A 24,194-nucleotide genomic window follows, 5' to 3' on the forward strand; every position below is an offset into this window, starting at 1 on the left:
AATAGTTTAAAAAAAGATGGTTCCTGTCTTCAAAGTCCTTACAGAGACAACATCTGTTCACCAAATAGATTCCTCTCTTTTGCAAGTTAGTTATCCAAAGTTAAGAGTTTGTTTTGAAGCAAAGTTCAAAATAAGACATTGATTTTTGGAGTAAGCCCTTTAATCCATGCTTTAGCCCACAAAGGAGTATTTCCTCTAGCCTCCGATTTGAAAACATAAGAGACCTTGAAGCATCCTCTTGGTGTAATGTTCCCGTTATAAAATAAATAATAAATTAAACTTTTGTAATCGGCCGGTTGATTTAGTGTATCCCAGGCCCAACTTTATTTTTGTTTCCGTAGTTTGTGTTGCCGTCGGCTATCTCTGCACACCCTCGGAAAGGTTTTTTCCGACGGGTATTTAAGCACGGCTTGTAGGAGGTCTGTAGGTATGCAATTTGGATTATCTTCTCTGTACTGCGAATTCCTGTTGGGAATTCTCTTTTATTCACCATTTCGGAAGTGAAAAATCTTCCCTATTTGGCTCGTGCGGTTTCGGTGGGATTCAACCCTCACCCTATTCCGTCGGTGTTCAACTCAGTTTGTATCTGGCAAATTGAAGACTTAATTGTACGTGGAAATATCAATACCAATTGGTGAATCTTTTGGCTTTGTGTCTGCAATTTGTGTATGTTACATTCTGCATTTTCAAGTGATATCGAGATTGCCTTGTACCCTCCATTCACTCATCGTACACTTAGCATCTAAACACGTTGCGCATACTCAGACACCCCTGTACGGCCTCTTCATCATACCGTACAGATTCCTTTTGATGCTCCCACATACATTCCACTCTCCAACATTTCCATACGACTCTCCTTTGGCCATCGTACAACCCCTTTCACCCCGTACGGCTTTCCTTTATCACTATATGGAAATTCAGACTTCCTTCCACTGTACGGCCTTGACAAATCTCCACCGTACTGCCAGTCACCTACTCACCATACGCCCATCCAATACCATCATCCTTCCTCACCATACAGCTCAATTATTCTCACCGTACAACTTGTGTGGTCTTTTGTATGGGCTCTTGAGCAACCATCCCTAATTTCCACTCCGTACACCAGTCATATACCACCATACGGCTCTTTTTTCCCTTCCAATTCCATCGCGTACATCCTCCTAACCTATACATTTGGTTCATTCCTGTATGGCTATTCTAGGGTTTCTATAACTTGTTTTAGTTTGGGCTAGCCGGCCCATTATAGTGGTATCAGAGCATGTCGATCCTGCCAGCTTGTGGACAATGAATGAGAGTTTATAGTCGGAAGAGAAGGGCACATTCCGTTAATCGAATGGCTGACAAACGGGAACCAACCACTGTCAAGCTTGTGGCACTACTGAGGGAACTTGCCAGGAATTAGGCACAGATCACTGATACACAACGACTTATGGAAGAAACTCTCAAGAAGTTGGCGGAGAACAAAATGGTCACAGCACGAACTCAGTGTCAGGTAAATCAAACCCTCAGCCAGCACACTCTCGACCTTCCATGCCGACTTTTCCACCACGGATGGAGGCACAACACGGAGGGAGACAACCAACTTTCGAAGAGATGAGAGAAGACTGGAAGAATGCAAACCTTGAAGAAGATATATCCTACAAAAATTACGCAGATTTGAGAATGAGATGTTCGGGAGGCGCAAACAGAGGATACTTTAACGATGACCTTAGAAGAAAGTTGAGTAAGGTAAATCTATCTCCATTAGATGGATCCGGTTCCATATTTGTGCAAGCGTGGGTAATGAAAGCCGATACCTACTTCCAGCTGAATCCTATGCCAGAGGAAGAAGTAATCAAATTTGTCGCGCTGCACTTGGAGGGAGTTGCGCATGAACGGTGGCACCATGGCACCATCACATTAGGGCATGATCAAATAAATACTTATGCAAAATTCACAGAGGAATTGATAGAACGATTTGATGGTAAAGATCTGGAGCTCAACTTCAAAGATTTCGTGCAACTAAGACAAACTGGATCAGTCGATTAGTTCATTGCAGAATTTCAAAAACTCTATGTTCTGGTCACGGACATTTCCGAAAGGAGGCAGGTAGTGCTCTTAATGGACGGACTATTAGCACCTTTGAAAGGCTGGGTAAAGGGGTTCAATCCTACCACCTTGTCGAAAGCAATCAATAAAGCACGGAGAATGGCATCGTCTTCGACATCATCCTCTCGAAGTTATATTCAAAACTGCCTACATTTCCAAGGGACAAACCCCCACCTAAGAAGCCATCCTTGGATGAAGCTACTAGACAGGAACTCCAAAGGAAGAAACTGTGTTTCAATTGCAAGGGACCTTGGGAGCCTAGCCACCGATGCTTTGGAAAGGGGAAGATCCATTACATTGAGGTCATGTCTGATGATGAGGACGAACAGGAAGACATGCCGGCCAAAGATAACCAACCCTATCATGACACCAACATTAGTTTGTACAGTACAGAGAGAATTGCCACTCTGGTACAACATAGAGGAACCATTGCCTTGGCTGGCAGCCCGAGGTGCACAGTTTTTCGTGTACGGGGTACCCTTCAAGGACAAAGGGTTATGGTGATGTTGGATAGCGGAGCTACTCTAAATTTCATCAACTCATCCTTGGTAAAATAGAGAAGTCTTCCTACGGAGGCACACGCAGGCTTTTAGGTCAAGGTAGCCAGAGGGACTTTCCTGCCTTGCACACACCTTGTTTCTCATCTAAGTATCACAATGCTGAATCACACAGTGACTAAGGACTTCTTCATAATGGACTTGGCTTACATGGAAATTATTCTTGGCATACAGTGGATGGAGACCCTTGATGAATACACCCAGAGCTTCAAACTGATGGACTTCACTTTTGTGGTTGATGGAAAGAAGGTTGTCCTTCGAGGAATGGCAAATAAAGGTGTGAAGGAAGTTTTTGTGCATTGGATGGAGGCAATCTTTCAGCACAATGACGTTGCGTGGGCTGCACATTGTTTTATCTCGGCGGAACCTATAAAGGGGCATCGACCACCTCCACAAGATGATGAACTTCAAGATATTTTAAGTAGACATGATAAAGTTTTCATGGATATTCCTCTTGGCATACGACCTTATCGGGGGTTTGAACACACTATCGAGTTGCAATCAAAAGCAAAATCAGTCATAACCACACCGTACTGCCACCCCAAGAAATTCAAAGATGAGATCGAAAGGACGATTTAGGAATTGTTAGAGAAAGGATGGATTTGTCCCAGTTCTAGCCCATTTGCATCATCTGTGGTGTTGGTAAAAAAGGAGGACGGGACGATGCGCATGTGTGTGGACTACCGCGCGTTGAACAAAAAAAATAAAGAATAGATATCCCATTCCAAGGATAGATGAACTGCACAGCACGGTCTACTTTTCAAAAATAGATCTCCGTTCCAGATACCATTAGATCCACATGAGGGAAGATGTGGAGAAAATGGCTTTCCATTGTCACTATGGACATTATGAATTTCTGGTCATGCCGTTCGGATTGACCAATGTACCTACTACATTTCAATCATTTATGAACCACATCTTCAACAAACAGTTGCTTAAGTATTTATTGGTATTCTTTGATGATCTTATTTATAGCAGGACATGGAAGGAGCACCTGAAGCATCTGAATGGAGTTCTAAGTATCATGGAGGAACAGTCCTTGTTCGCCAAGCAGTCCAAATGTGAATTTGGTATGACAGAAATATTGTACTTGGGGCATGTTGTCAGTAAATACGGAGTTCGAAGGCATCAAGAGAAGATTCAAGCTAACCTCGACTGGCCTCCCCCAAAATCACTCACGGATTTGCGAGGATTCTTCAGACTGTGTAATTACTACAAGAGGTTCGTTAAAGGATTCTCTCAGCTCAGTGCACCTTTAATAGATTTGACGAAGAAGGGGTCATTCTAGTGGAACGAAAATGCACAACTCACCTTTGATAAGCTGAAAGACGCCATGAGCACTTGTCCTATGCTGGCACTACTTGACTTCACTCGACCATTCATTTTGGAGTGTAACACATTCGGGGAAGGCATTGGAGCGATACTGATGCAAGATAGACACCCCATCGCTTATGAGAGCAAGATGCTTACGCAAGTGGAACGCCTATATTCCATCTACGACAAAGAAATGTTGGCCATCGTACATGCTCTAACCAAGTTTCGACAGTATCTGGTAGGTGCCAAGTTTGTCATCTGTACATCACAACAGTCTAAGATACTTTCTGAAGCAACAGGACTTGAACGAACGGCAACAAAAATGGGTAAGCAAAGCTCAAGCTTTTGATTTTGACATTGAGTATATGAAAGGGAAGAACAATGTAGTTGCAGGTGCCTTGTCCAGGAAACCCACCATCTGCTCACTAGACCAGATTTTAGCTAACTGGAAGGCACATCTATTAGTGGAATATTCCAAGAATACATTTGCCTATGAAATAATGGATGGCCACACTCACGATGATCGGTATAGAGTGGTGGATGACATCATCTACTATAAAGATCGGATATACCTGGTGCCAGAATCCAAATTGAAGCAGAAAATTTTGAAAGAAGCACACGACTCACCTCTGGCTGGACACTCGGGTTTCCTCAAAACTTACAAAAGTCTTGGGAGAGGTTTTCATGGAAAGGACTTAAAGGGGACATGTTGCAATATGTAAGAGTGTACGGTCTGCCAATATAACAACTCTGAACATACTCCTGCCGGGCTGCTACAACCTTTACCAATTCTCGAACATAAGTGGAAAAGTATATCAATGGATTTCATAACAGGTCTTCCCAAGGTGAACGGAAAGGATTGTATCTTCGTGGTGGTTGACAAATTGACAAAGTATGCACATTTCTTCGCCATCCCCTTGGACCTTCAGGCTGCACTAGTTGCCGATCTTTTTTTTAGAGAAGTTTTTCGTTTGCAAGGGTTTCGGATGGATGATTTGTCAGTATCTTTTGGATAGAATTGTTTCGGATGGCAGGGACAGAATTATCGCCAAGTACGAGTTACCACTCGCAGACGGACGGACAAACCGAGAGTGTGAACAAATGGCTCGAAGGCTACCTTCGAAACTATGTTTCGGCACGAGCGTGGGTAAAATGGATACATTTGGGAGAATATTGCTACAATACCACGCATCACATGTCTATCGGGATGGCACCATTCAAAGCTTTGTACGGGTACGAACCCCTCTCCTTCATCGACACAGTTCTGGGTGACAGTCATGCTCCAAGGGCGAGGGACTGGCTTCAGGAGGGACATGACATACTAAGGTACTTGAAAGAAAACCTACAGCGGGCACAAAATCAACAAAAGATGTATGCTGACAGACACAAGATAGAGAGGAGTTTCGAAGTGGGGGATCTGGTATATCTCCAACTCCAACCATACTGACAATCTTCATTAAAGGGAACAGGAAAGGAAAAATTGAAGCCACAATTTTATGGCCCCTATCGCGTGGTCCATCGCATTGGTGAAGTAGCATATGAACTGGAACTTCTGGAGGGGAACCGCATTTATAATATCTTCCATGTTTCTTGTCTGAAGAAAGCCATAGGGCAAAACGTCACAGTTGCTACTGACCTCCCACCACTCAATGAAGAAGAAAAGATCACTTTGGAACCTGTCGAGATCCTCGAAGTACGTGAAAAGACCCTATGGAACCGCACTATGAACGAATACTTGGTACGCTAGCAACACCTACCATTGGACGACACAACGTGGGAAGGCGAGCACATTCTCCAGCACCTAGCATTGCATTTGCTTGAGGACAAGCAAACTTTGGGACGAGAGGACTGTAATGTTCCCGATACAAAATAAATAATAAATTAAACTTTTGTAATGGGCCGGTTGATTTAGTGTATCCCGAACCCATTTTTATTTTTGTTTCCGTAGTTTGTGTCGGCATTGGCTATCTTTGTACACCCTCGGAAAGGTTTTTACTCACGAGTATTTAAGCACAACTTGTAGGTCTGTAGGTATGCAATTCTGATTATCTTCTTTGTACTGCAAATTCTCTATTATTTTCCATTTCGGAAGTGAAAGATCTTCCCTATTTGGCTTGTGTGGTTTCGGTGGGATTCAACCCTCACTCTATTCTGTCAATGTTCAACTCGGTTTGTATTTGGCAAATTGAAGACTTAATTGTATGTGGAAACATCAATACCAGTTGGTGAATCTTTTGGCTCTACGTCTGCAATTTGTGTATGTTACATTCTGCATTTCAAGTGATATCATCGAGATTGCCTTGTACCCTCCATTCACTCATTGTACACTTAGCATCCAAACACGTTGGGCATACTCAGACACCCCCATACGGCCTCTTCATCATACCGTACGGATTCATTTTGATGCTCCCGCATACATTTCACTTTCCAACATTTTCAGACGGCTCTCCTTTGGCCATTGTATGGCCCCTTTCACCCCGTACGGCTTTCCTTAATCATTGTACAACAATTTAGACTTCCTTCCACCGTAAGGCTTTGACAGATCTCCATCATACTGCCAGTCACCTGCTCACCATACGCCCATCCAATACCATCGTCCTTCCTTACCGTACGGCTCAATTATTGTCACCGTACAACTTGTGTGGTCTTTCGTACGAGCTCTTGAGCAACCATCCCTAATTTCCACTCTGTACACCAGTCATATACCACCGTACGGCTCTGTTTTCCCTTCCAATCCCATCCCGTACATCCTCCTAACCTGTGCATTTGGTTCATTCCTGTACGGCTATCCTGGGGTTTTTGTAACTCATTTTAGTTTGGAGCTAGCTGGCCCATTACACTTGGTTCAATCCCCCAAACCAAAATACCTTCTTTTTGAGGGTAGAGGCTAACAGCATTCAAGGCCAACTAGATGCTGGAAAAATCCTGATTAATGACATCAATATTGACCCATTTACTCTTAACCCAATAATCCTCCATATATTCACCAAAATCCTGTTTACACCTATCCACAGAAGTCCTATCATCAAAATCCTCAATGAGAGGATGATCCAGTAGTCATTCATCATCCCAAAACCTAATCTTGCTCCCATTACCTACTTTCCATTTGCATCCTTTGTTTAAAATATGTTTAGCTCCCTGAACTGCACTCAAAATTGCAAAAGAAGGAACAATTGGGTAGGAAAGAAAATCAGAACAGAAAAGAGCCTCATAAAGGTACTTATGTTTCTAGATAGAGCTTCATTCCTTATTATCATGATAGACTCTCCAACCTTGTTTAGCTAATAAAGCTTTATTCATACTTCTTGCAAATCTTATACCCAAACCCCCTTCCAGTTTAGGTTTACAAATCTTATCCCAAGCAATTAAGGCCATTCTCTTCTTATCCTCTATTCTAGACCAAAGGAAATTCCTTTGAATTTTGTCAATTGCATCAGCAAATTTTGCTAGGATCCTAAAAAGGCTTAAAGCATATGTAAGAATACTCTGAAGACAGGCTTTGAGGAGAGTGACTTTACTAGCTTGACTCAGTAAATTACCTTTCCACCCAGCCAGTTTTTTATTGAATTTCTTAATAAGATCCTTCCAAAAACTCTCCGGAGGATTCAACCCCAAAGGTAATCCAAGATAGGTATATGAAAAAGATCCTATAGAGCACCCAAGAATCTTAGCAATCTTACCCTGTCTAATAGCTGGAGTGTTAATAAAAAATAAAGAACTCTTGTTCCAATTAATCAGCTGTCCTGTTGCAGAGGAATAAAGGTTGCCTTAATATTGATCAGACCCTTTCAATTCGAATATCAAATTGTTTTACTGAAGGCCTTCGTCAAGTCATTTCTGTTTTGCTTTTTGTCGAGCCTTTGCTTAATTTTTGAAGCCTTCACAGTCCTTTCTTTTCTTTTGAATTTGTGTTTTCTTGTTTTTAGTCTTTTGGATTTGCTCATGTCATGCCTTTCGTTTTCTCCTTTGATTTGGTCTAACCTAGAGGTCAATCGGAGTTGTCAGTCAAGAGATATGGTAATTTTAGTGCCTCAAAAGTGGACATTTTAGGTGCAATAGCACGAATTTTAAAAAATGATGTTATATTTTTATTTTGACATTCATTTTTTCAAAAATATAACATTTTACTCACTTTTTGTTATGTTTTGAAGTTACTTTTATTTTAAATTTATAACTTAAAGTTACTATAGTGCACTTTATGTTATAATTTTAAGTTTAGTTACTTTTTAATTTTTCACTTAAAAGTGACCATAAAATTATATAGTTACTTTTTAAATTTTTTATTTTTAAATCAAATACTTATATAAATGTCACTTTAACTTAAGGTTTATGAATTATATTGATTAATATGATGCATTAATGTTATTTTTGACCCATATTGATGACATTTTTATAAAAATAAGTAAAATACATAACTTAAAAGCCTTAAAGTGGATTTTTTATATGCATATGCATGTAAAAAATTATGAAAAGTGGAGACTTTTCATGCTATTGCATATAAAAACTCACTTTGAGAAAATTTTTCATGCCATTACATCAAAAGCTTGTAAAAGTGGACCTTTTTGATGCAATGACATGAAAAGTTGAGTTTTTATACTTGTGCATCAAAAAGGTGAGACATGTTTATAAAATATGTAAATGACTCCAAAAGGTCTGATTTTGGAGTCTTACACATTTTAAAATATGCAATGAGCTTCAAAAAGTGAGATTATGTCTAAAGACATATTTTAAAACGTGCAATGGACTCTAGAAGGTCCGATTTTGCCTTCCAACATGTTTTAAAATATGTAATGAACATGAAAATGTCCTATTTTGTGAAAAAAATATGTTCTTGCTCCAAAAACTTCCGATTTTGATCATAACTCTTGATTTTCTCCATGGATTTGGATGAAATCACTTGCATTCAAAACGTTTTGGAGTGGTGATCATTTTGCCCCCATTAAAAATCAGTTTATTAAGCCCAAAAACGTGTTCAAATCTCCAAATCTAAGGCACATTTTTTGAAGAAAAACTCCAAATTTCTTCATTTTTGCTCATAACTTGAGTTTTACTCAATGGATTTGCATGGGATTTGTTCCATTTGAAATGTTTTTGCATGGCAATGAGTTTCCTTGCTTCTAAAATGGATTCATTTGCCTCAAAAACATTTTTGAAACTTTCATGATGAATCACGTTTTCGCTTAAAATGCCTGAAAAATTGGGGTTTTAATCCACTTTTATGCATTTTGAAGCCACGTTTTTGCATTTTGATCAATGTATATACATTTGGGGAAGTCGTTTTTGCATTCTCAAGTCAAAAATGACTCAAAAATTGCATTTTTTGGCCACGTTTTTGCAAAAACTGCCCAGATTTTTGCATAAAAGAGTCATATTTTTGTTCAAAAAACTCAAAAAATGCATTTCCAGCCCATACCTTTGATCAAGAGGGATTGTTTTTTAGTTTTAAATGCATGATATTGTCTTCAGAGACCACATTTTTGGCCTTCTCATGTCAAATTTGACCTTTGAATGTCCATTACATGCAAGTGCGGAAAAAGTCAAAAGGTTGTTCGAAAATCCGGATTTAAGGGAGAATTGGTCTTGAGTCTATAAAACTTGCTATTTTGGCTCTTTCTCATTCATTTTTGGCACTTAATCTTCATGCAAGTGGACTCTTTCTTTCTTGCTATTTAAGTTGTGCTTATCTTGCTATTTTCATGCATATTTTAGCTTGAAATTGCCAATTTGTCCATATATATGCCATGAAGAGTGCATTTTGCCTTTAAAAAGGATGAAAACTCTCATTTTCACACTTTTGGAATTTTCCCAAACTCCAAATTCGAATTTGCATGTTGAAGTGGCTTCTTTGTTGACATGTTTGAGTTTTTTGCCAAAAACATGTGTTTATTTTGTGTTTGTTTTTGTGTTTTGCTTGTTTGCATTTCAATTTTTTCTCCATTTGGAAGAAATTGCAAGTTCTTTCGCAAGAACTTGAGTATGTTTCATTTCACTCCACTTTCTATTTCATGCAAAAGCATTATCATTTTTTCACATTCCATTTCCATGTCATTACATCTCACATCTCATCCGACAAATGCGATTACATGTTTTTCACTTCATTCGCCATCCGCACATGCATGTAATCCCATTTTCCATTTCCATTTTCATCCATCTCATTTTTCGCTTCCATTCACATGACACAATTAAATGAAATGTCTTACATGTAATTGCATCTAAAAGGTCCGATTTTGATTAAAAGTCACTTTTTGAAAAGTCAAAAAGATGTCATGTGCATGTTTTATTTTGTGTTTGTTTTTGTGTTTTCCTTGTTTGCATTTCGGTTTTTTCTCCATTTGGAAGAAATTGCAAGTTCTTTCGCAAGAACTTGAGTACGTTTCATTTCACTCCACTTTCTATTTCATGCAAAAGCATTATCATTTTTTCACATTCCATTTCCATGTCATTACATCTCACATCTCCTCCGACAAATGCGATTACATGTTTTTCACTTCATTCGCCATCCGCACATGCATGTAATCCCATTTTCCATTTCCATTTTCATCCATCTCATTTTTTGCTTCCATTCACATGACACAATTAAATGAAATGTCTTACGTGTAATTGCATCTAAAAGGTCCGATTTTGATTAAAAGTCACTTTTTGAAAAGTCAAAAAGATGTCATGTGCATGTTTTCCCATGTACTTTGACTTTACTTTTCCTCAAAGGCGTTTATAAAGTTCATTTCTGCCTCTCCATATGCATTCACACCTCCATGAGCAAATGTTTCTGCATTATTCCATGCTTTCCATCTCATCCTTTATCCCTTGTTGCATGTTGCATTTACATGTAATCCATTTTCCGTGCAATGACATCTTGAAAGCCCAAGACACTTTTTGAAAATCAGCAATCTCCATTTGCACGCATTCCCATGCACCAAGCACTTTACTTCAAAAAAAAAAAGAGAAATTTAAAGGAGCTAATGGAAAGTTGTTCCAAATGTACATCCGGACATCGTCAAGAAGGTTTTCAAAATGTCAGAGAATCCAGAATGTGCCTATCTACAAAGGAGAATTCACAACAACTTGAACGAGAAAAGGTGGATCACATCAAGTTTCCACATGACAACGGACAATTCATCACAGTCAAAGGTTATCAAAAGATGCAAGACCATGGTTATCAATGTGAATGCAACAGTACAAGGTACAGGAACTCCCAATCCTGTTATCATCTGGGATTGCATCGTCAAGTACAAGGCCCTTTAGGATTGTTTCCTTCTCTTCCATCTTCTTTCTTCTTCTTTCATGTTTGTAGTTGGAGAGGATGCATTGCATGAAGATGTGTAATTACATGTAATGTGAGTTACATGTGTATGTAAAAGATGTAATGCAAGTTGCATGTGCAGTTGCAAGTAACCCTATTTTTTCTCCTATAGTTAGACTAGGTCAAAGTTGGTTGAGTTCATAGTAAACAGAATCGCTCGTAAATCGCGTGAATCGGCGATTCAGCGATAAGATTCAAGGTGGGCGATTTTTTTGGAGCGAGAATCGCCACACCCGATTTTTTTGGATGAATCGCCGATATCGGCGATTCATCAAAAAAAATCGCATAAATCGGATGAAAAAATGGGCAAGAAATCGCCCGCAGCCAGAAAAGTATGGAGTTGTAAATTAAAAAAAAAAAAAACTTTTTTTTTTAACTTTCTTTTTGACCTATTATCTTTGTTATAACCCAAAAGGGTCTTCTATTTGTTAAGCATGAGTAGAAGAGAGGAAAAGTGAGAGAGAAGAAGAGAAAAGAAAAGCCATAGGTTTCTAACTGGCAAGAAAGAAGAGCACCAAAGAGATCAGCAGTCCATTTGGGGAGGCCATCAATTGCATTGAGAGCATTAAGGAGCCAATATCAACACTCTTCAACTCATTTGCAAGAGGTAAGTGCTCTTTTTTTTTTGCATGTTAGTGTATTATGCATTTTTTCTTAAATTTTTAGTGTATTATGCATTTTTTGTTAAATTTTTATAGTTTTCAAGATTTTTAGTTTAAATCTTGAGTGTTCTTTATTTTTACTAAGTTGAAAACTAGGGTTTGTTGTTTTGTAGCTTTTATTAGCTTCAAACTTTGATATTTTACATTAAAAAAATTATTGCAGCAGCCTTTGCTCTCATTTTTCGCAAATTCGCAATGGGTAAAAAAGATGAATGTTAAAAATATAACGAAGAGTTTCTTGAAAGAACCAAATATCAAACAAAATGTATGTTTTGTAAAGAAAAAATAACTACTAGAGGTATTTATAGATTGAAATACCACATTGCTGCTATACTTGGACACGATGTTACAATTTGCACTCACCAAATTCCTGAGGCAAAACGCACTTGCTTAATGGCATTAGAAAAAATTGAAAAAGACAAAACAAATAGGAAAATACAACTTGAAGGGTTAAGGGGTATTGGCTTCCATGTTCCCGCATCCGCAGCCGCATCCACATCTGCATCTGCATCTGCATCAGCTTCCGCATCCGTAGATTGTGTTGGAGAGGGTTCTTCTAGGCCTCCTTTTTATCCTAGTTCTTCTGCTCGTGCTAGTGCTAGGTCTAGTCGGTCGCATACTAAGACAGAGTCCCACACCAACCTATTGCAGCCTAGAGTGCGGAAAAACAAAATGGATAGTTACTTCATGCCCCGCACTACTCCTGGTTCCCAACCCACGCTTGAGGGCATGGGTTTGAACAAGGAGATTCATGATGCTGCCAGAAAGGAGATATGCAAATTTTGGTACTTTTGCAACATTCTATTTATTGCAGCTAGGTAGTTGATTCTTTTTTCTTTGTTTTTTTTTTAAGTTAAAATTAAAAGTAAAAGTAAAACTTTAATTATATCTACTTGTTTTATAATTTGAGTCCTTGACATCTAAATTTTTGTTTGTGACAGGGCTCCTTATTGGCAGAACATGATAGATGCAGTTGCTATTTGTGGTCCAGAGTTTAAAGCCCCAACTGAGGCTGAGTTGAGCGGATACCTCTTGGATGAGATGGTAAAGGACATGAGGGTTGAGCTCGAGGAGAACTGAAAAGAGTGGATTGCAAAGGGTTGCACCATCATGACTGATGGTTGGACAGATAGGAGGAATAGGACACTCCTCAATTTTCTTGTATCTTGTGGAGGTGATTGATCATTCTACTTTCCTACATACATAATTGTAAATTTTGATTTGTTGAATGCTAATTTGTTGATGATCCATTTAATATTATAATTCGTTGTTTTGTTACATGTAGGATATACCATGTCCATCAAATCCATTGATGCTTCTGCACATGTAAAAAATGCCACATACTTAGGAAGTCATAGCAGAGGTGGGGGAACAAAATGTGATCCAGGTGGTGACAGATAATGCAACAAGTTATGATGTTGTAAGTAAACTTTTAACTTTTCAGGTTTTGAAAATAAATTTATTTGAATTTTGAAATTTGAATTTCTAATTGACTTAAAATTGTTGTAGGTAAACTTTTGATGGAGAGGCACCCCACCATATTTTGGTCCCCTTGTGCGGCACACTACATTGACCTCATGTTGGAGGAAATTGGCAAACTTGAGTTTGTCAAGTCATGTGTGAAAAGGGCAAAAAATATATGCAAGTTAATTTATAATCATTCATTTGTCCTTAGCACAATGAGGAAGTACACAGGAGGCAAGGAGTTAGCTCGCCCAGGTATCACAAGGTTTGCCTCGAATTTCATCACCCTGCAGTCCTTGTTGACATTAAGGGATGAATTGAGGAGCATGTTTTTTGGGCGGGAATGGATTTCCTCTTCCTATGCTACAACCACTGCAGGGATAGATGTGGCGGATTGCATATTTGATAAGGACGGTATTTGGAAACCCGCTAGAGAAATCCTTAAGGTAAATTTATTGCAATTTAACATTTAGTAGTTTACTTTTACTTTAAGTTATATTATTTTATATTTAAGTTTTGACTGAAATTTTTTGTTTTACTTTATATGTAGGTCACTGAGCCCCTTGTAGCTTTGCTACGAACTGTTGATGGGGAGAAGCCCTCTAGGGGCTACATTTATGAGGGCATGGATAGGGCCAAGGAGGCCATCAGAGCCCAATATGCAGGAGTGCAGAAGAGGTATGGCCCTATTTGGGACATTGATAGGAGATGGCAGAGTCAGCTACATCAACCCATCCATGCAGTAGCTTACTATCTGAATCCGGCATTTCATTTCCGTCTTGAGTTCAAGGTGGATGCGAAGGTTCTCACTGGCTTATGCACAGTGATTCAGAGGTTGAGTAGCAATGAAGACAGCGCTGTTGTGATTGTTGATCTAGACCAGTTCAACAATAAAGAGGGGCCACTTTTCTCTGGCAGGATGGCCATAAATGCTCAGACAACACTACAGCCAGGTAAAAATTAAATAATATATTCAATGTTCATGAATCTAGATTCTAAACTTAAAGTTGATTATATAATGCCAAGATCACCGGGAGACGGGGAGACTTCGAGGTCTCCGGTACTGGTACTGGTACCGGTACGGCAATTTTTCAAATAGGAGACGTGGGTACTTGGAGATGGCAAATTTTTTTTAATAGTTTAAAGAGTCTAATACTAAAAGTAAATACAAAATTTGAAAATAGTAATACTGTAAGACTAAAGTAAATAATAATAGTAATGTCACATTAAAAATTAAAATAGACTCATAGAGTCATAGATTTCAAAACTCACATGATCACAATATTGTATCTCATAGACATTTGTTTTTCGAATATTGCATATGATCACCATCATATCAGATTGATAATCGCTGAGATTATCATTACATATTCAAATTTTAAATTCAAAAAAGTATAGTTTGATGCTGAATTGCCGATATGCAAACAAAAATAAACACTTTGTACAATAAACAAAAAACAGAAATATATTTAGTATTAGTATGTCGATGGTACTATCATCTACTCCACAAGGTTGTGATCATCCATCTCAAGGTCTTTAGCTATCATGCTCTCCAAAAAATCATCTCTCCAAAAATATTTTAAATGATTTAATCATTTAAACTGTCAAATAAAAATATTTTTTTAAAAGTGTTTCTAATGTTTTTAAAGTTATTAATTTATTAAATAAAATATTTTAAATGATTTAATCATTTAAATTGTCGGTGGTCTTAATTTTTGCATTAAAAACATTAAAATGAGGGCTAAAATATATAAAATTATTTAATATTATATTTTACATTTAAGTTTTATCAGGAGACTTCGGAGAGACTTCACTTTTTGGTTTAGGAGACGGGGAGACTTCAGGAGACTTCGTCATGAAGTCTCCAACCTTTTTTGAGGTCTCTGGAGACGCGAAAAGTCTCCAAGACGTGACTTTTAGGGGGGAGATGGGTCTCTCGGTAACCATGTATAATGCATTAATTTTAGAGTTGTAATTTGTAAATGAGACTAATTGTTTTTGTTTTTCCTTATTTCAGATAGATGGTGGCAAATGTTTGGGGCCACAACCCCAAACCTTCAAAAAATTGTCATCCGTATTCTAAGTTAGCCGAGCAGCGCTTCTGGATGTGAGTGCAGTTGGTCCATGTTCGAGCACATCCACTCGAAGAGGAGAAATAGGTTGACAGTGCAGAGGTTGAATGATCTTGTCTTCGTTCATTACAACCTTCGTCTTAGGATCAAACAGATTTTGGGTGTTAACTCCTCTCCGATCATTCTAGAGGAGATTGATCTAGAATTAGAGTGGATCACAGAGACTGTGAAACCAGTCTTCACTGAGGAAGACGCGCGTGGGTTGACCAGGTGGATGTAGAGATTGAGGCTGGGGCCAAGGCAGAGGAGGCAGCTAGAGCATGTTTAGGCATTGGTAGACGCACACGCGCATGCACAGATGCAGGCCCTAGTGACATTGTTCGTGAGCCCATTGCCCATGCAGGGGACATGGATCGACAGTCCTCTAGGACCTACCTTAGACGCCTTTCTCGTAGGCACACTGGATACTCAGAGGCTGAGGTTGAGGCTGCAGCAGAGCTAGAGGATGATGAGGCTTGAGCTGGAGCCTTGTTTTTATATTTTGTTTACACTGTATAGATATTGATAATGATACTGAATCACTGATAGACATACGTTTCAAACTATCATGGATCTTCATCTTAGATTTATACATACATTTATGATTTGATGTCTTATAGATCTTCATGATTTCATCTTACATACATTCTATGATTTGAATCATTATGATCATTTAATTATTATTTACTTCAGCTAGCCTACAATTTACATGTTAGTACATAATGATAACATAGTTACGTATGTGATGGATTTTTTGTTTCATGTTTATGTATGTTAAGTTTTAACTTCTATTTGGTGATGTTATAGTGTGTTTAAGTTATATTCAATAAAGGGTGCATGAAATAAGTCTTAAATTGTTAAAATCTCTACATTTAAAGGGTTTTTTCAAATTTGCTGATTCATCGCCGATTCACCGACGATTCACGATTCGATTTGGCCATGCCGATTCTGATACAATTCCGATTCTCGTTATTTTGGTTGAGTTGCTCCCACTTTTTCCTCCACCTTTTTCTCAACTCCTATGCCTATATAAAGGAGTGCCCCCTCATTGTAAAAATCATCTTTTTTTTATGCAAAAAAGCTCTGCCACATTTGTGCAAGCATAACTTTGATTGTGTAGTATGAATTTGGGAGAAAAGTGAATAAAAGAAGCAATTGGATTCGAAGCTTTGACTGGAAGCAATTGTGATAGAACAAATTAGAAGCTTTGACTGTAATTTGTGCCTATTGTCTTGATTCATGTTATTATTGTGTGTTCAATAAAAGAGCATAGGAAAGAGTTAAGAAACAATTGAAGCCCGAGCTTTGACCAGGAACAATTGTGAAAATCAATAGCTAGAAGCTTTGTCTATAGCTTGTATTTTCATCTTAATTCACAAAATAGTTAGATTGTTCTTACTTTTAGGAGTCTTTGTGCCCTAATTGTAAAACTTTTACCATATAGAAGTACGACCGGACTTAGAGCCAAACCGGTGCATTTTTAGCTAGCCTTTGAGTTAGTGAAGATTTATCGGTATCAATGTTTCCAACTCTTGATAGAAGTGTAGTTAGAGATTTACCTTGCCCATTATTCGTTCTACGAGTAAGTGGATCCTTTCTTGAAAGTTAAGAAGAAAGGATATTAGTAACACCCTGTTTACAAGATCTCTCGACTTATTGCTTACCTTGAGTTGATCCAAGGAATGGTGAGAAGGGGGAGCCTTCCCTTTAAGGCAGGAGAGAGACTGTCTCACACGTTGTGGCTAGTCATCCTATTTTGCTACTGAATTTTTACCCAAAACTGTCGGTTGCAAAATATCCACCCAACAATTCCATTCTCCAACTTTCTTTTTAACATGTCTAAGGTTTGAAGCCACACGGTATAAGGCTGTTGCTTTAATGTTTATGTTCCACCATTCCACAAGCCGATCCTCAAACTGTGGATGCTGCATCCACATTTACTCAAATCTAAACAGGGAATTTTTCCTGATTTGACCAACCTCCGCCATAAATAAAAGAGAAAAATGGTTAGAAGCTATCTTCTGGATAGCCTTTAGCTTACACACAAAACCTTTAGTCCAGTCTGGAGATATTAAGACTCTATCGAACCGAGCTTGGATGCTTTCATTTTCCACTCTTTTTGTTACTCCAAGTAAACTCAATCCCTTGAAGATCTAAGTTCATTAATCCCTCCTTGTTTGTAAAATCCATTAGATCTAGTCTCCCTTCCAGTTGACTTGCATTTCCACCTTTTTTTTCATGCTCATAAAGAGGAACATTAAAATCCCCCAAGAAAAGCCATCTGCCATTATAGTCAACACTCTTTACCTTAGATAAAGACTCCCAAAACATTTTTTTAGAGTTCTTGTTATTGGGCACATACACATTAACTATATACCAATAGTTATTTTGGTCATTACTCTTTAACTTGACCACCAATAAATGTTTATTAGCATCAAGCAAATTACCAGAGAATAAAGACTGTTTCCACAAGATCATCGTTCCTCCAGAAGCACTTTTAGAACTACTTGCCATAATACAATAATTATTAAAAGATTTAAGCTTTTCAGCTTTTTCTTTTTCCATTTTAGTTTCCTGGAGCACTAAAATATTAGGAATTTCGAACAATATCAAGTTTGTGAATACTGTTCATCCCTCTAATATTCCAAGTGATCACTTTCATAGAAACTTTTTGGGAGTAAAATCTAGAATAGTTATCTGTTTTCCATTAGCAATATTCTGTAAGCTTTCACTTTCATTTATCCCCACACAATCTCTAACAAGAAAGGCCCTCCCTACCCGAAAGTAAACATGGAGCAACTTAACTAGCCACTGAGCATCCTAGAACTAGAGTATCATCCCACTATTTGATTGGGCACCAAGAACTAAACAATGGACTAGCATGAGTTGACTTAGATGTTTAGATGTGATTATTCATTTCTGATTTATGTTTACTTTATTGTGCAGGAGAATTTCTATTCTCACCCTTCATCTTGACCATGCTGGTCCTCATGGATGAATTCTTGGGTTGTTCCTCAAATGAAATTTGATCATTGATTATACAATACAGTCATCTCAATTATGCCCAAACCCAGTCTGAAGCATTGCAGATGAAACTTATATTACTTTCCAGTAGCATTCCGCTAATGACAGTGTTTTGAAAGGTAGTGGAGTGAGATCATGAAAGTCATGCACGATAACCATATGATAAAGAAAAGAATATAGATTAAATGCTATTGTCATGAAGATAGGAACCACAATTTATACCTTAGAAATAAATGGTAGCAGTTAATGGCCACATCTCATTCTCATAACAAACCATAGTCACATATTTACCATTCATCATAGTGAGAGCTCTGCGACAGGAAAACAATCCACGTTACCAGCATGTGATGGAATAAAGAAAACTGGGTTAAGAGAGGAGAAGACTAAGTGAATCACCATTTGTTGATGAAAGTATGCATGTATAGCCAAAATGAAAGAAAGCCTTTGCATATGAGTACAACTGACCCAGACCACAAAGGTACATAACTCAAATGTACCGATACTCATCTAATTCCATGCAGATTTAATATATGAAAAATAACAGGGAAGCATCCCAGTCCAACATACAAGTTCACATATGCTAGTATTGAATAGATTAAACACGTGATCTAGGAATATATGAAGTTGCAGCAAAGATTGAGGCTCATCAAAAACCATGAACGAGTAAATAAATTACCATACCAAAGAACCATAAATGATACTATCAGGAATTGAACCTGTATCGTGGGTCAAGCTTAGCTTGTTACTAGGTGTTTGGTTTGTGGTCAAATCCACCATACGAGATGAGGATGCCTCGTCACTCTACAACCTGAGAGAATAACTTGATTCCATATCAAGATTATAAACGCTATGACAGGACTGCAATCCAATTTCACGCATAAACAGAATAAGAGATTTAAATTGATCGATCCCCAATCAAGAGCAGGCTGAGGTATATCTATCTCCACGGCAGCAAGAGTTTCAAACTAAATAATCAATCCATGCTCGGTTATAAAAAAAGAACGAGGTGGTAGCGGTGGAGGAGTTACAATACCAACAAGGAGTCATCGGCATAAATAATTTAAAATGGCCATCTCAACTTATAAGGCCCAATGGAAATAAAAAAAGAATATGAAAGGTTGACACGCATGAAATAATATTAGACCACCGCCAAGGTGAAAGAAATAATGTTGTCTTAGTATATAGCATCATGGTATCTATAGATACCTATATATATGTATGTATAAATGTGTACATGTGTAAACCCAAACCATATATTTCTTATGCATATGACATATATCAAGTATGCGTATACGTCTTTATATATATAAAGTTGGTTTACATATGTACACATATACATGTATGTACATGTATAGATATGTAGGTATCATGATGTCAACGTGATTATACATTAGAAGGCTCCAACCAACAACACAATTACAAAGGTACAAACTCGCTCAATTTCCAATTCATGCTTACTAATCTCTTTTACTATTAAATGATATGTAATTTAACAAGTTAGCCCATGGTCATCCAACATACACTCTTGTCTACCTAGTCATTATCCTTAGCATTGGTGGTTCAAGGCTTGTACCTATTTGCTCAGTGATGGTCATGCCCCTCCATGCCCAATTCCTTTTTGACAATGCTTCCACCCCTTTGACGTGCTCCCTACAAGGAAATTCCCCACAGTTAAATCATATTACCATAACAAGTTACTAATCATAAATAATCATAACAGCTAACTGCCTTTTCAATTCCATGAATTCACAATAAATAATCGTCTAGCATGTTATCTTCATATGAAATTATAACGACAACCATCTTACCATTTCGCAAGATTATAACAAATTTAACTATCAACTGACTTCATATGAACCTCAACGGCTATATGAACATTTTAAATTGGGTCGAAAATTGGGATGTAATAAAAACTGTTGAGGGTTTACCAACATTCTTCTAATAATCTTTTGATTTTTGAGTTTTTCAGCTCATCGTAATTTATTCAAAAGATGGATGCGAACAATGTCCAGCTGTTGAGGAAACTCCAAAATTAGAATAATAATACACTTTTCCTCAAATGGCTAGCTTCATAGCACCTCCCAAGGAATTTGATCATTGTAATATCCTTATAAAATCTTCAGTTTTTTTGTTGCTTGATAGTGTAATTCCAATCTGTATTAATAAAGGAATTCCCATGTCATATCGGTGATTCTGAGTCTCAACAATAAGCTGTAAGGGATGCGGTAGCACCAACCAAATATTGATGCACAACTAGCGTGTCACGTCGATTCCCCTTAGCAGCTTGATAGCAACACAAATGCCTCCAAACTATGGTGGATGCCAGTGGTAAGGAAGCCTTTGGTTTTCTATAGGACTCAAAATGATTCGCGACAACTCCAATATTATTCCCTCCCAACCATTAGTATGCCCAAGTCATTGTTTCATTATTTCAAACATAAGCATCAGATATATTAATCTTTAATACATTTATTTTCAGCTGCCAATACAATGCCTTCAACCCATAATATTATTCACAAACGGAAATATGAAAACAAGCACCAGTACAAAACCCCACTGATTCTATATTAGTGCCATCCAATTGTCTCTACACCCTCTTGATGCTAGGTATCTGCCGGCGATTTTAAAATTCTGTAGAGAATGGTAATGTTCAAATGAATGATGTTGTCAATAATACTCTGGATTTATGAAATAAGCAGCATATAGTCTACTCTAAATTATTTTGAACCTCATGAACCAATCTCTATTCACATTATGGAAGCTGAATAGTCATGACACATAATCATTTTGTTATTGAATCAGCTAATAAAGTCCTCCGCTAAAGATATAGCATATAATTATTTGTCTTTGATGGTGCTCACGCAATTATTGTCATGAAAATAATTGACGCTATCCAACTATAAAAATTTATTTCCCAAAAAAGTGTCACAACAAACGATTTAATTTATGGAAATTACCAATCTTAAAATAATTTGTTAATAGTATTTGTCCAGTGGAACTTCTACATTCATGCCACCACTTCATTTGCTGGCCAAGACAAAAATCAAATATGTTTACCCAAACGAAACTAGCCCCACCAAATATTATTTGCAAAAACTTAATTCCCGATTGAATAAGTATTAATCTTCAACTTCACTAGATGTGCATAACCATAGTTCAAAATCTTGTTCTCAGCCACTTATCAGCAAGGCAAAAAATATTTTTTGGGCAAATATTGGAGATAAATTAGTAAGTTCTTAGAAAAATATTGGGAATTTTTTAAATGACTTAAAATTTAATTAGAATTGCATTTTTTTTGCAAAAATCAATAAGGAATATGCATCTAATGAGTCAATAAATGAGTGAACAAGCCAAACAAGCTGTGATATATATATATATATATATATATATATATATATATATATATAATGCAATATGTAACAAAATTGCACCTTCATGTGGAATATCGATGGCGGGCAGCCATAGTTAGAGACTCTAAACTGTGAAGAAAACTAAAATTGGCAAATTGTCTTTGTAAAAAGATAAGCAAAATTAGCAAATACAAATGACAATACCATATGAAACTAGTCTACATCTTCCTCTTCTACTTCCCATTAGCTGTAGTAAAAACTATGGGAGTGGGAAGGGGTCTAGCCCTAGCAGTCTACATCTTCCTACGTATCCTAAGGACTTGACACCAATTACATCTGATGGAGCTTCCATATCTAAAATGACCCTGATCTTGTCGAGATATGTTTTCAATCCTTCCTTGCATACTATATGACCAAGAAGTCTGCTTTGTATGACCATAAATCTATATTTCTTTAGGTTCAAGGCCAACCTTGCTCTTTGACATCGATCCATGCTTTCACAAATGACTTTGAGATGATTCTCCTTTCCACTGTAGACGAACCAATCATTCAAAAAGGCTCTAAAATTCCATACTAACATACCATCGAAGATATGTAGTATGATCCTTTGAAACGTGGTTTGTGCATTGCACAGCCCAAACGACATTCTATTACAGGCATACACCCCATCTTCAACGATAAATGTAGTCTTTAGCTTATCCTTCTCAGCAATATTGATTTGATTATATCCTGAAAATCTGTTCATGAAGGAGTGCATTTCATGGCCGGCTACCTCTTCCAAGATGCTATCTGTAAAGGAAATTGGAAAAGGATCTTTTATAGTTACTACGTTCACGCATCTGAAGTCAACACATATCCAGATTTGGTTGTCATCCTTCTTCAATGATATGACTATAGGAGATACTCACTCACTGGTTTGTACTTTGAATATTATCCCAGCCTCAAGCATTTTCGTGATTTCTTCTTGAACTTTGGCTGCCTAGTTCTTATTCATTTGGTATGGCCGTTTGCATACTGGTCTTGCTTCTAGTACTAGTGGTATCCAATGGACACATAACTTCGGAGGTACTCCTTTCAAGTCCATGTACATCCAAGCAAGGGCGTCCTTATACTCCAAGAAAACTTTAAAAGTTGAACACTGGATCCCAGTGGTCCCCTGTAAGAATCTCCTTGGGTTGATCCTTTTCACCAAGGTTTATAGTCTACAGCTCGGCCCCCTTGTATTCTACTTTGTCCTCAAATATATGTGCTAGTTTATTGTTGATAACAACCGCACCCTCCCTGTATTCCTTATAGCGCCCAAGATATCCTTCCTCTGATTCGGCTTTTTGGGTTTGCAACATATTACATTCTAGCTGAAATACTTCATAGTTTCCCATCTGCCAATGAAACAAGCCATTAAGAGAGCTTGTCTCATCTTCCAAGCACTCCCCCAACCAGAGCACTCCATCTAGGTCCACCCCTTCTCTATCTTTAGCCTCTGACTCAAAATTCGATGCTAGGTCCTGACTCACAAATTGGTTTCATAGGTCTATTGTGTACTTTCTACTATCTACCTCTATGGACAAGTTATTTCTCTTCCAATTATGGGTGGCCTTTGCTGTGACTAGCCATCCTCTTCCCAACAGTGCATCGTACCCTTTCTTTTCTAAGGCGATCACCACAAAATCCAGAAAGAGCTGTTGTGTACCGATTATCACCTTTTGCCCCATCAGGGTTCCTATTGGCTTGGTTAGAATACATGGGTGGCCAAAGTGTGGGTTTCCCTATTGCCTTCCATGTTTCCTTAGATAAGACATTTACACCAGATCCTCCATCGATAATAGTATTTGATAGTTTATACCCCATTATTTCGATTTTGACCACCGTTGGTGTCCTCCCTAGCTCTATGGTGAATAGGGTGTTGTTCTCCTTTCCTACTTGTGCTTCCTCTTTCTTCTCCTCTTTAGGGGGTATCCCTTTGATGCTTACTCCCTCTGTTAATGCTACCTGTAGCTGAGGTTTTGTTTCCAATAGATCAGCAATTTTCACCAGAATAGTGGTCTCTGATACTTGTTTCATGATGCTCGGTATAGGTCGGTTGGTAGGAAGTTTATTCGTACTTGCCTTCCCTTCTGCTATCATGTTGTCTTGAATGTCTTTTCTTGCTTCATGAGATGTTTCCTTTTCCATAGCAGCATCTGGGTAAACAAGTTTCTTGGCTTGCATTCTTGTGATAGCAAGGACTTATTTTTCTCGTTCTGCAATATCCAGCATGTTCACCCCTTTTTGCCTAAGGCATTTCGCATCCTCACGATTGTCTGGTCTACACCATTTACAAAACG

General features: G+C 37.9%; 2 protein-coding genes across 2 annotated transcripts in view; both read left to right on the forward strand.

Annotated features, from left to right (window-relative positions):
* Positions 1-24,194, forward strand: part of LOC149549238 (protein DETOXIFICATION 44, chloroplastic-like) — a 245,707-nt gene that overhangs the window by 215,756 nt on the left and 5,757 nt on the right. The window lies entirely within an intron of this gene.
* Positions 12,915-14,464, forward strand: LOC149549241 (uncharacterized). The gene is made up of 4 exons (XM_089792655.1): positions 12,915-13,095; positions 13,207-13,341; positions 13,431-13,831; positions 13,936-14,464. The coding sequence occupies exons 3-4, from the start codon at positions 13,442-13,444 to the stop codon at positions 14,347-14,349; spliced, it is 804 nt and encodes a 267-aa protein (XP_089648781.1). The 5' UTR covers positions 12,915-13,095; positions 13,207-13,341; positions 13,431-13,441; the 3' UTR covers positions 14,350-14,464.

Source organism: Cupressus sempervirens, chromosome 7, assembly GCF_028749045.1.
Source record: "Cupressus sempervirens isolate cs-2001-9-10 chromosome 7, ASM2874904v1, whole genome shotgun sequence".
Classification (NCBI taxonomy): domain Eukaryota; kingdom Viridiplantae; phylum Streptophyta; class Pinopsida; order Cupressales; family Cupressaceae; genus Cupressus; species Cupressus sempervirens.

Bases quoted from the DNA above. Each gene is read 5' to 3' on its own strand.
- LOC149549241 (XM_089792655.1), top strand. From the start codon at position 13,442: ATGGAGAGGCACCCCACCATATTTTGGTCCCCTTGTGCGGCACACTAC. The intron at 13,832-13,935 runs GTAAATTTATTG...CTTTATATGTAG, and splicing joins CCGCTAGAGAAATCCTTAAG to GTCACTGAGCCCCTTGTAGC.